Source organism: Manis javanica, chromosome 11, assembly GCF_040802235.1.
Source record: "Manis javanica isolate MJ-LG chromosome 11, MJ_LKY, whole genome shotgun sequence".
NCBI lineage: Eukaryota > Metazoa > Chordata > Mammalia > Pholidota > Manidae > Manis > Manis javanica.
Genome location: NC_133166.1, coordinates 29,954,458 through 29,967,346, shown reverse-complemented (window position 1 = coordinate 29,967,346; position 12,889 = coordinate 29,954,458). Strand labels below are relative to the sequence as shown.

General features: G+C 44.5%; 1 protein-coding gene across 9 annotated transcripts in view; it reads left to right on the top strand.

Moving 5' to 3' along the window:
• The window catches only part of SCUBE2 (signal peptide, CUB domain and EGF like domain containing 2), a 58,901-nt gene extending 55,832 nt beyond the window's left edge, over nucleotides 1-3,069 (top strand). For 7 of the 9 annotated variants that reach the window (XM_073216159.1, XM_073216158.1, XM_073216155.1 and 4 more), the window contains 3 exons: nucleotides 19-75; nucleotides 2,007-2,086; nucleotides 2,761-3,069. In XM_073216159.1, coding sequence (XP_073072260.1) covers nucleotides 19-75; nucleotides 2,007-2,086; nucleotides 2,761-2,913 — 290 coding nt within the window. In that variant the 3' untranslated portion in view covers nucleotides 2,914-3,069. The remainder of the gene's footprint in view (nucleotides 1-18; nucleotides 76-2,006; nucleotides 2,087-2,760) is intronic. The other 2 variants (XM_073216156.1, XM_073216163.1) reach the window with 1 other exon arrangement.
• Nucleotides 3,070-12,889: the final 9,820 nt, after the last annotated feature.

The following is a 12,889-nucleotide window of genomic DNA, read 5'->3' as shown; positions in this document are numbered from 1 at the left end:
CTTAAACATATGTTCCAGACAGGTGTGGTATCTGGTTGCCAAGCCCAGAAGACTGGAAATCCCTGGAAGGGGCAGGTGGGGCTGCTGGAGACTAGCCCCCGACCACTGGAGAACAGGAGGCACCGTAGTGGCTGACACGTGCTGAGCATCATTCAGCACCAGGCTCCTAAGTGCCTTTGACGCAGCACATTCCCCACAATCACCCGTGAAGTAGACTCAGTTCTTTCCTGATTTTACAGAGGAGGCCACTTATGCTCAGACATTTAAGTGTTCTGGGTCACAGCAGGACAAAGCTGCAGACACCTTTGGGACTCCAGGGTCTGAGTTCTTACCTATAACACCTGACTGCTTTTTTCATGACAGCTGGAGCAGGGAGGCAACACAGTAATTCTTAAAAACAGAGGAAATATTTTTAAAAAGACAGCAGTCTGGAAGTATTTGCAAAGGGGCAAACAGCTTTCCAGTTCTCTCAGGCCAGACACAGCACAGCAGCTGATGTTCCTGAAGGTGAACTCCCATCCTCCGAAGGGGCTGGATCCCTAAGGTGGAGACGCTGCAGAGGCATTCAAGATAAGAAACATGTGCCTTTACTCACATTTTATATGCCCTAAAATAAAAGAATAAGAGGAAAGATATCACATGAATAGAGTACCAGTGATATTATACATGTATTAAATTATGAATATTATACTATTGTTTTCCATTTACTATCACTTGACTAGGAGAAACTTTTTCAAGAACTTCTCTAACTTCTCTACACAATTCCAGTGTTCTTATTATTTGTTTGGTTTTATTGCACGTGATATGCAAATGAGGGGCATTTTTTTTCTGGCCTGGAATTTGAAAGATTGTGTTTGCATATGCTTGATTTGAGTGATGAATGTAGGAAACAGGCTAGACTTTGAAAGGCAGAGGAGGGTTAATTTGGGGAAGGTTTACATTGTGTGCACTGCAGGACCAAAAATTATTAGGGAGAAAATGAACATAGCTTTCTTGCCTCTCCATCAGCCAAATTTTCCCTGCATTGAATCCCATTCCAAAAAAAAAAGGAGAGAAGTGTTTGGCTTGGTGTGTATGAAGCTTGATTGTTTTATATAATACAAGGACAGAGAGAAAAAATGAGGAGAAGAGAAGGGAGAAAAGTGGGGAGGGAGAGAAAAGCCATGAGCTCGCCAGGGAGTGAGTACAGACAGAGAAGAGGTGAGAACCAGCCCTGCGCCCTGGGACCCACCCCCCACCCTGCAGTGGGAGGTGGGGGAGGAGGTGGAAAAGCCAAGTGGCCTCGGAGGGAGCAACTGGTGGGGTAGGAGGAGAACCAAAGGGTTTGGTGTCCTGAAAGCTGAGGGAAGTGGCTCAGTGGGGAGGGGTGACCAGCCAGCTCAAACGCTATGGGTGCATCAAGGCAGATGAGGACCGAGAGTGGACCTTTGGGATTTAGCAACAAGAATAATGGTAAACTTGACATGCAGTTTTGGTTGGGGAGGTGGGCAAAGCTAACTGAGCGGGGTTTGGGAGAGAAAGAAAGGAGAGGAATCAGAGACAAGTGTTGACAATTCTTCCCTTTTGCTGCAAAGGGGAGGCAAGAAGTTGGATGGAAGCTTGAGGAGAAAAAAGGTCAAGAGAAGACTTTTTTTTTTTTATTAGAGACATAACAGCATGTCTGTGTGTTTATGGGAAAGCTCATGTAGGGAAAAAAGAGCAGAATTACTGGAACAATGTGCTTGATTTGGAGAGAAGATGGAGCCAGTGAGCTAAGTGGAGGGATGGGCCTTGATTGGATGTACAGAGGGTTCACCTGAGGGAAGGCAGAACCTGAGAGCTGGTGCAGATGCTGGTGGTGAATGGATGTGGTGGTGGGGTGTCTGTAGCTCTCTTCTGATTGCCTTCTCAGTATCAGATCAGCTATAGAAGGGGCATTTCTCAGAATCTTATAAAAAATGAAAGAGAGAGAGAGTTTGGAAATAACTAAACCATATGAATGCAAAATATATCCTTTATTCCATCAGAGGACTACCAGGAGCTCATCGAAGACATAGTCCGAGACGGCAGGCTCTATGCATCTGAGAACCATCAGGAGATCCTTAAGGTGAGTTCATACCTAAGGCAGACAGGCAGGCATCCGCAGAGCACCCCAAGCACCATCAGAGGAGGCTCTCCTCCTGTGCCATATTGCCACCTTCAGACACCAAGCCTGCCATGAGCTGAGGTCAGTTGTAGATCTTCACCACACTTCATTTTTCCCAAAATTCAGGCAGCTGTCTTTGTGTTGTCAAGTGAAGTTGTATTTTTTTATTTGGAAATGTACAGAGAAGCAGTGGGAAATTTATTGTAAATCCAGGCCAGTGGCAAATAGTGTTTTCAGGTTCATTCTCCAAAAAGTTCAAGATCCTTGGCTTCTTGTTTATCCTTCAAGTCTGAAGTTTGCCAAATTACTTATGAGTAATTATCAATAAACACTTGCCATATCATGAACCCTATAAATATTCCCAGAATTCCAGTGTTGCATTTCATCTGGTTTAGAAAATTGAAACCATTTTGTAGACATTTAAACTTTCTTTTATAAAAGTAATACATGCTTTCTGTAGATAATTAGGAAACATGAAAACTGGAAAAAAGATAAAAATCAGCAGAAACAACTTTCACATAATGTTTTTCAGCTCATCAACCTACTGCATAACACTGGATCATTATAGTTCCATTGGCAAAATGTTGGAATGTTTAAATATCTCAGCTCAGTAACAAAAATTATGTTCTTTTTAGGATAAGAAACTGATCAAGGCTCTGTTTGATGTCCTGGCCCATCCCCAGAACTATTTCAAGTACACGGCCCAGGAGTCCCGGGAGATGTTTCCTAGATCCTTCATCCGATTGCTACGGTCCAAAGTGTCCAGGTTTTTGAGGCCTTACAGATGAGTCTGCTCACGTGCCTTCAGTACAATATCTGCTGTGGGCTGGTAGGATGCAGCTGTCGGCTTCGGCAGCCAGCACAGCTGGTGTTGCTGCCTCCAGTAGCAGTGACTTGCTGGAGTTCAATTTTTATAGATAATACAGATATTTTGGTAAATGGAACTTGGTTTTTCTTTCCCAGCATTGTGTGGACGGAGAGAGGGCTTGAGTCACACCACTTCTCATTGCTGTGCTGTGAGAGAGGTCTTGGACACACCTGAGCTGGACTGCAGTCAGCTCAGGTGAGACTTGCCTGCTCCTCCTGATTCTCACTCCTCAAGAGGGCTGTGGTGGGAAGGAGGCCGCAGAAGGGGCTGCCTTGCCTGAAACGTCAGCCTCCTCCAAACCAGCCCTCCCTTAGGGAGCCCTCTGCACCCAGATGCAGGCTCTGGCAGAGCAGGAAAGGAGAGAGGAAGGGAGGGAGAGCCCTCCAGATGCCAGCTACTCACCTGAGACCTGGGAAGGCTCTGCTTCTCCACAGCCTGGATGACCTAAGTTTGATCCCAGGAGCTTGAGTTCTAAGGAGTGGTCATCAAAAAATACTTCAAGCAGAAAGAATTAGAAACAGAAAGATAAAAGCTAAGCACTTGCACAGACATACTAATGTAGACCTGTTGGTGGCCTTCCTCATTGCCAGCCCCCAGTCTGTAGCAAATGCACAATGCTGCGTCTAGCACCCTTGGCTGTGCCTTCTGACACTCTGCTGGGCACTGCATTCTGGCCTAGAGAGAGAGGGTCACATGTGAGCCCCTTGGTGGATAACAATCATCTACTATCACGAAAAGGAGATTTCACAAACCCCGAGTCAGTATTGCCAAGGGTCCTGCCCACCTCTCCTCAGTGGGCTTCCCACCACAGGGCATCTGAGGTCCAGGTGGGACGTGGTATAGGCCAGCCTGTCAGGTTTGCCTTTCTTACCCACTCTGCAAGGTCAGAGAGTGACTGCTCCAAAGACGTGAGTAGCACCACTAAGGGTGGTCTCACTCTTGATGGTCACACCACTGCCAAAAGCAGCCACACAGATCCTGGCCTCTCAGTACTACAGAATCATCTCGCTTTTGGTCAGCACAGTGGGGCCTCACAATCCTCTTCTCCCACAGGAACTTGAGCTTTCCATATTACTAAATTTTTATAAATTTAAATCCATAGGCAAAAATCTCATTAGTGAATAAAAAGGAATCCTATCAAACAAGCTACCATTTGCCTGAGAATGAGCTGACCATACACAACCAGTGTTTTGTTACTTCAGAAGCTAACTCTGTACGTTCTCTACACCAAAGTACTAAGCAATGGTCAAAATCATTTTTGAAGAAAACAAAGACTATTTCATTATTGTTGAACTCACTTTTCACCTCAGCAGTCTTGTTTTTTAACCTATTAATAACATTGATTTTTTTTTGTAAACCCTAATCAAACTTTTCTTCATTATTTGAATGGGTCCTAAAATACCCATTTCCAAATTTCTCTTAAAAATTTTGAACATTATTTTTTTAAATAATTATTAAAACAAGCACTTGGAATTTGTGATACCAGATCTGTGCCTACATTTCTGAGTCAAACCATAAGATGAATATTCAAATGAAATATAACCTGAGCTGACCCAACACAGAGGTGAGGTGAGCCAAACTGCGCCATCCTGTCTAAGCACATTAGTAACTTTGTGCTTAAGACTGTGATTCTATATTGCTGTTTAACAAAGAGGCTAGAGAGGGGGAACATGCCTGAGGTTGGAAGGAGGTCATGGTGAAGCATCCCCCGGGAGCAGGCCCACCCACAGAGCTGTGCTCTTGGTACAAGCACCAGCCACCGAGGCCCTCCCGAAGCTGCCCGCCACTCCTCCACACCTGCCAGGCAGCCTGAGAGATGCCATGGTCCTGCTGGAAGGCTGGCTGGCTGGGGCTACTGTTGCTACATGCTAAACTGATAAATATTTATCAAACATCTGCTCTGTGCTGGGCACTGTTCTAGGCCCTAGGGATGCACAGTAACAAGACAGACAAGGCCCTTGCCCTCATGGAATTTATTAATTTAGAGGGAGGAGGCAGACAAGGAATAAATAGATGGCCACAAAAAGTATCAACGAGTGGTAAGGACTGTGTTGAAAATTAACACAGGTTACTGGAACAGAGAACTGCTTGGCTATGTTAGGATTGTGGATTATGGATGGCCTCTCAGGGGAAATTACATTTCATCTGTAAAGTAAATGGCAAGAAGGAACCAGCCTTGGGAAAATCAGGGGAAGAGCATTCCAGAAAGAAGAAAGCCAAATGCAAAGGCTGCCAGGCAGGAACAAGAGTGTGTAAGGATCATAGTCTAGTGAGAAGGTGAGAAGTACAAGAGGAGGCCAGGGAACTGGGCAGGGGCCAGAGCACATAAGGCTTTGGAACCCAGAATGGAGGCATTTTTAAACACATCCACAAATCCTTACTGCTCTGCCATGGAAACTTGGCTGTTTTTTCCCCCTCCCCTTAAATCTGGGCTCTGTGGCTGCTTGACCAACATAATATGGCAGAAGTGACGCTTTACCAGTTTCCAGGCCCAGGACTTAGGACACTGGCAATTTCTACTTCCTTTCCTTGGGAAACTCACACTAGGCACTCAGTGACGCCTGAAGGAAGCCATAGCAGCTGGTGGAGCGGACCTGAGACCCCTGCCTGTAGCCCACGTGAGCACCTAGGCGACAGTTATGTGAGTGAGACATCCTGGGAATGGATTCTCCAGCCCCAGGTCAACTGGTCCAGCTGTTGATTCACGGAGCAGTCCCCATTAAGTCCCCCCAAAAATCAGACTTGTGAGCAAAATCAACAGTCATCATTGTTTTCAGTCCCAAGTATTTGGGGGTGATTTCTTATGCAATAATAAGACAGTGGAAAAGAAGAGATAACTGAGAGTTCAGTTTTGGCCATTCTAAGTATGAGGTGCCTATTAGATATCCAAATAGAAAATTCAAATAGGCAGTTGGTTCTATGAAGCCCCAGGAGAGGTCAGGGGTGGAGTGTCAGTATGCATTTCAGTGTCACAGAATAAAGACATGAGATATGAGGTTAAAAACCCCTGGTAAAGGTATGTAGATAAGACTGGGGAGCTCTGAGCACTGGGGTCCCCTGTGTGGGCACAGGAGACCAGGACTTAGAAAAGCTGCTTATTAGGTAAACAGGAAGAGGTCAGAGCTTCACTTTCCCTCTAGGAGAGCTAGTTCTGTGGGGAAGTCTGAGTGGAAGTGGGGTCTGCACAGCGCCTTCCTGGATATTGTTCCTGAGCCACTTACTTAAGTGCGGCATTATGATTTAGCAATGTTTCCCTTGAGTTTCCAACGCTAATAAAAGAGTTTGCCTCTTCACACTAACATGATTATCTTCCCTGTGGAAATTGCTTCCTCTGAATCATCCTCTGAGCTGTTAAGTGTGTCGTCTGTAGGCACTCATTGGATTTAGGTTTGCAGGTGATTTTAAAATTTGTCACGTGTTAACTCAGGAAAGGCAACAAATAGCTGCACTACATAAAAGTAGGGACTTACTGCCCGCAGGCATATCTTTTCTGGGCTGTTGCCTGCTGCAGACTACTGCAGCTGGTGGGCCTGTGCTCTGGGAAACCCCAGCGCCCTCACCCAGCCCAGCCTAGATCTTCTCAGTCCAGGAGAGATGCCTCTCACTGGGGCTGCCAGCCCTTCTGCTTTCTTTCACACAGCAGGATGGTCCTGCGAGCCTTACCCAGGTCTGTATGACTCTTAGCCAGTATTTGGGAGGCAAATGGATATGGTGAGGCTGTAATAAAGCAGTTCCTCACCAAGTCGGGGGAGCCTTGTTACCTATGGCCTTCTTGTTAGGCAGGCATCCTCTGAATCCAGGTCCTGAGCATGGCCACAGGGGCCCATCCACAGGAAATCAGAAGCCTTGGTGAGGCTTCTTTGCTGTGATATCTTCTACTCCAGAGGCTTGTGAATCCAGCTTAGGGGTATACCCTGCTTTCTTCTCCCTTCAGGCAGTCCTATTCAGCCTGCAGGAAACCATCCTCAGAGGCCTGCTGGCTCACTAAGGCCCACAGGCTGCTCCTGTGATTGACAGCCAGAGAGAGAACTACTCAGCAGGGATCTCTTTCCAGAGTACACAGTAGGATCAAAATAGATTTAGGAAATGAAACCACTCTAATTCACAGGCAGGCTGCTCTAACTGAATAGGAGAGATACAAATTAAATCCACCTACTTCAAACATTAGCAATACCTCAGCATCGCTTGGTTTTCAGTTCCTCATTAGGGGAATGTGACTAAAGACCTTAGTTACTAATAATTCTTTGTTACGGGTTCATTCATTCATTTATGCAATATATTTATTAAGGGCTTACTCAGTGCTAGGTATTATAGGAGCTGGTGATGCTGTAGTGAGCAAAAGAAAGTCTCTGCTCTTGTGGAGTTTATATTCTAGTGGAGGGAGACAAAACAAGCAAAAGTAAAGTTAAGTGTGATAACTGGTTAGAGAAAATAAGAGCAAAAGGAGAGAGGATGAGGAGGTGGTGGGAGGAAGTCACTATTTTAGATAGGGTGAGCTCATCACTGGAGGCATGAATCCAGGTTCCTCCCAGGGCATTGGCTCCTTAAAACAAGCCTGGCAGCACTGGCCCTGGCAAGCTCTTCTACCCACCCAGCAAGAACATGACATTTCATCTCGGGCAGGCTGACCAAAGCTCCCCAGTTGTGAACAAGCCATTTTGCAATTGCTAAAACAGGCGCCACCTAGTGGCTGTAAAGTAGAACAGGCCAGTGTTTCAGTCATTTCATGGCCTTGGAGCTTAAATGTTCATAATCCAAGACAAAATGTTACCAGTGGGACACTAGGACCAGGGCTGTGATTTGAACAACTGGTAGATTGCATGTTGTTTCATACAGCCCTCAGATTGTATCTGTTTAGGTCCCTTACTTCCCTCTTCCTGGCCTAATGACCAGCTAGGCAGTCACTGAGATTATCAACAATGCTCTGAATCATGTCTGAACACACACACAGTCCACATTCATTCATTCATTCACTGTTATGCTCTAGGCACCATGCTAGGCTGGATATGTTATTGCTGAGACAGGAGGAAAAAGGAATTGAAAGAATGAGGGAAAAATCACCCCAATTGTAATCTTGTATAATGTTTCACCACATGTAGTTCCAAGAGCTACTCATCCCTAACTTGGACCATCCTCTGGTCCTATATTCTATGCTAGGAATGAAAGATAACTTCCAGGCATAATTTGGAGTCTTCTGTCTTTTCCTGGCACAGTGCAAAAAGCAGAAATACAAATCTTCCTCAAATCTGGGCTTGGGTGCTGGCTTTGCCTTATTAGACACACTTTGTGGTTGAAAAAATTAATAGATACTGAGCAGGAAATGGAACAGATGCCTCAGGGAGTCCAGAGTCCAGCAATGTGTGACTGACATGGCCATGGCCAGCAGAAGAGTATGAGCTTGTGAACCCTGGCCAGCCCTGCTGTGCTCAGCCCTCTGCGGCCTTATGGGTAACTCATTGTGCATGACCACAAATTGGTCATTGTCACACAGTGGCAGTGCAGCTGCACATATATGATGCCATCATATAAAACCATGAATGGTGTAGTAGGTGGTAATGGTGGCAAATAAGAATATGTCCCCAGGACCCCAGTGTTAAAGCCAGGTAACTTGGCCTGAGGAAGGCAGCTTTGAACAGGCACATCAGGTACCCAAGCTGGAGTTTTGGGTGACCTGGGTGCAAGTATAAGAGGCTTGGTAAACCCTCCCTCAGGGCTACCAGTGAGGGACTGAGGTGGCCCAGGCAGCATCTCCCACCAATATTCCTGCTCCCAGTATTCCTAATGTACTTTCCCAAGAATGCATTCTCTCTGTTTATCTTAGTGAAAAACTTTTCTAAGATTTATGTTTCATAATGCTCATTTTCAACAAGACTCCCTTTATGGCCTCTGCAGTACCTGGATCTGTATCTCAACTCTGCCACTTAATAGTGTGACCTTGCACAAGTTACTTAACCTATCTGTGCCTCAGTTTCCTCATATGGTACATAAAGATAACAATAGTACCGACTGGATAGGGTTGTGAGAATTAAGCACATACATACAGGGAGATCTGTCAACTTTTTCCTTAATTCTGTTCCTTGGTCCCTGATGAGGATGGCAGTATATTTCACTGAGCCCCAAATCACACATTCTCCAGAAGTGTTTATCTCAAGTTTGATGTTTCTAACTTGAGTGGAGTCCACCTTTTGGCTCCAGGGAGGCAGTGCTCAGGGCTGTAGGCCAGTGAAGACACTCTCTTGGGCAGGATGTGAACTCAGGGCCCAAATGGAAACAGTGAGGAATTTGCATGAACCTTCAAGGTCAGCAGGACAAAGTCTCTGATGAGACATGAGGATTCAGGCCTGGCCTAGGTGGTCTGACCGCCCTGCAGGCTGTACCTGGGAGAGACAGAATTCAAAGTGAGATATGCTGATGGAGTGCAGACAGCCTGAAAAGAGAGAATTGCAATTTTTTAAAAACTATGGATGGGAGAGAAAAAAAATCCAGTAATTATACAGTTAAGAAGCCAAGCAATACCTTGATCAGATTATCAGAATTATAATCTTCAGTGAAGGACTTGTGAACATCATGTGGCTCCAGATCCTCTGAAAAGAACATAACATCACCTATACAGCACTCAGGCCAAGAATGAATAATGTCAATCTCAATACAAGGTAACTGAATAAAAACAAAAGGAGGAATATTCTATTTTTTAAATGGAGGGGAGTTGAAAAATAACTTGCACGCCAATGAAATTAAAAAATTTGTATTTCAAAGGACACCATCAAGAAAGTGAAAAGGCAACTCTTACAGGAAAAAAATTGTAAGTCACATATCTGACAAGAGACTTGTAGCTAGAAGATTTAAAGAACTCTAAAACTCAATAATTAAGTGACAAATACTTAAAAAATGAGCAAAGGATTTGAATAGCCACTTTTCAAAAGAAGATAAAAAATATATAATAATAAACACATGAAAAAGATGCTTGTCATCATTAGCCATTAGGGAAATGCAAATCAAAAACACAATGAGACACCATTTCATACCTAGTAAGACAGCTATAATCAAAGAGAGAGACAGATAACGATAAGTGTTGATGAGGATGTGGAGACATTGGAACCCTCATACACTGCTGGTAGGGAGGTAAAAATAGTGCAGCCACTTCGAAAAAGTCTGTTAGTTCCTCAAAAGATTAAACATAGAGTTACCATATGACCTAGCAATGCCACTCCAAGAGAAATGAAAACTATGTCCTCATAAAAACTTGCACATGAAAGCTCACAGCAGCAGTAATTATGATAGCCAAAGGGTATAAGCAACTCAAAAGTCCATCAACTGATGAACAGATGAACAAAACATGATATAGCCACGCAATGAAATATTACTTGGCCATGAAAAGAAATGAAGTGCTGATGCCTGCCACAACATGGAAGAACCTTGAAAACTTTCTTCTTCCACTAAGCTAAGTGAAAGAAGCCAGACACAATTGGCCATATATTATAAGATTCTGTTTATATGAAATGGCCAGAATAGGCAAATCCATAGAAACAGAACCTACAGATACAGAGTGCCTAGACTGGAGAGTTTGGGAGGAAATGGGGAGTGGCAGTGCAGGGTACACAGTGTCTTTTGGGTAATGACTATGTTCTAAAACTGATATAGTGACGGTTTCATAGCTCTGTGAATATTTTGAAAATCCTCAAATTGTGCACTTTTAAAGTGGATAAATTGTATGGTACGTGAATTACATCTCAAAGTTTTTTTTTTTAAAGATGGAGTATTATATTCTTCAAAAATGTCAAGATCATAAAAGATGAGGAAAGCTTTAGAAATGTTTCAGATTAAAGGGGGCCAAAGAGACTTCATGACGAAATCCAACCCCTGACCCTAGCCTGGGTCCTGTCTTGGAGGAACACGGAGTAGAGAACATTATTGGGTCAACTGACAAAACTGAAATGTAAACAGGAGTTTAGATAAAGGTATCAGTACAAATCTATGAAGTTTATATGTGTGTTGTGGTTATGTAAGAGAAAAATCCCTATTCTTAGTCAAAACACAACAAAGTATTAGTGGTAAAGGGTCATAATATATGTAATATCTTCAAATGGTTCAGAAAAATCTCGTGTGTGTGTGTTGGGGAAAGTAAATAATATAGCAAATGGAGTAAAATGTTAATCTGGTTAAAGGATGTACAGGGGTTCTTTGGATTGTTTTCAGTTTTGCAGCTTCTTATAAGTTTTTAAAATTGTCTCCAATAAAAAGTTTAAAAGTAATCACAAATGGCTTTTCTGTTGGGACAGTGCAGAGATCCCTGTGAAAACAGAGTGGTTGCTGTGGGAGTGTGTGTGTGGTGTGGAGAGGTCTGTACATCTACACAGGCTCCATAGAGCACTTTGTCTCTTTGCTGCCATTTGTGCCAGGTCTGGGGCTTGCCCAGTGAGGGCCACTGACCTCACACCATCACTCCCAAGCAGCATGCTTAGTGACTTTGGGAGAAAGTGGTGGAGCTCTGAGGTAGATGGAGGAGTCCAGTGTGAGCTGCCCTGTAGGCTTTCTCGCCTTTGGCTGGGTCTGATAGGGAAGCAGACAGGCCAGATGTTTGCTGCACTGCATTCTGAGAGGCTTGCCATCTTTGGAGGTCTGTTTCCAGACTCAAGAGCTCTCCACTGGCCTCTAGTGGGCCAGTCTTTCTCCAGGTTCTCTACCTCTCTTGGAGAGGGGAGAGGATTCATGCTTACTGAGGGCTGACTTTGTGCCAGGCCTTGTGCTTTACATGTTATATTATTTAAACCACACAGAGCCCTGCCATGGGTAAACTGAGGCTCAGAAGGCTGCAAGTCCCACAAGGTCCCACAGCAAGCAAGGGGCAGAGCTGGTGTTCAAAGCCTAGACTCCCCTCTTTTCACAAGACACTCTTACTTCAGCTACTGAGATTTTTTTCTTCCTTTCTCTCCTCTTTGCTGTATGATTTGAGGTCACAGCCTGTCCTCATCCCAGGAAATAAAATAATTGCTAACAGGAATGGATCCAAAGGACTCAGCCAACTTTGGAAAACATGAGCAGGGCTGCCATCAGCCCTGTTCTATAAGGCTATGGTGATGCTGGGAGTCACTCCTTAGGAAGAAGACAGAAATATCTCTTGTCTTTGCTTTAACCTGCCAAAGTAGACAGTTTTTAAGGCTGGGGGCAAGCCATGGGCACTGGGGAGCCAGAGATCCTGGCCCACATATGGAACCTACAGTGGACAGTTGTTTGAAGAATCTTCCTGTCAGAGGAAGTTGGGATGGTGGTGAGGGCACTGGAGGAGGAAGGGGACTCCTCAGCTATAAGAATGGGGGTAGTGAGCAAAGGGGGATCCAGACAGTGCCCATTATTTCCAGGATGTGCTCAAGGGCAAAGTCAGAGCAAACTATGCATGGGTGGGAAGGGAAGGGGGATAAAAATTCCTTGGCAGTCTCCCCTTTCACCTCCATTCTTCCCTTCTACTTTTCTGGCCTTCCAGCCCTGGCACTCATCCTGTACCCAACTCTTAAAGGTTTCCATTAGCTGAAGACCCAAAGGAGGGTTTCTGGGAGAAGAGACTGTAAGCTTGAAGCTGCTGAAAGACATGAGACAGGAAGAGCCTGCCTACAGTGGCACCAGCTCAGGGCTGAAGTACAGTAATAACATCATTTGTGTCCTCGGATCTAGCCATGACTGAAACCCCTGCACTTTTTAATTAAAGAGACCAAAAAGTTTGCATTTTATCTAAGAATTTTTCAGCTGCCCTTACTTCTGGCACTTATAATAAGAACAACACAAATAAAAATCCTAACTGAAACAACATCAGCTGTCTAGTACAATTTCAAGGACAGATACAATAGCCAAGGCAGGATGTAGGCAGCTTAAGAACAGAGCCACTTGACATGGTAAATTCA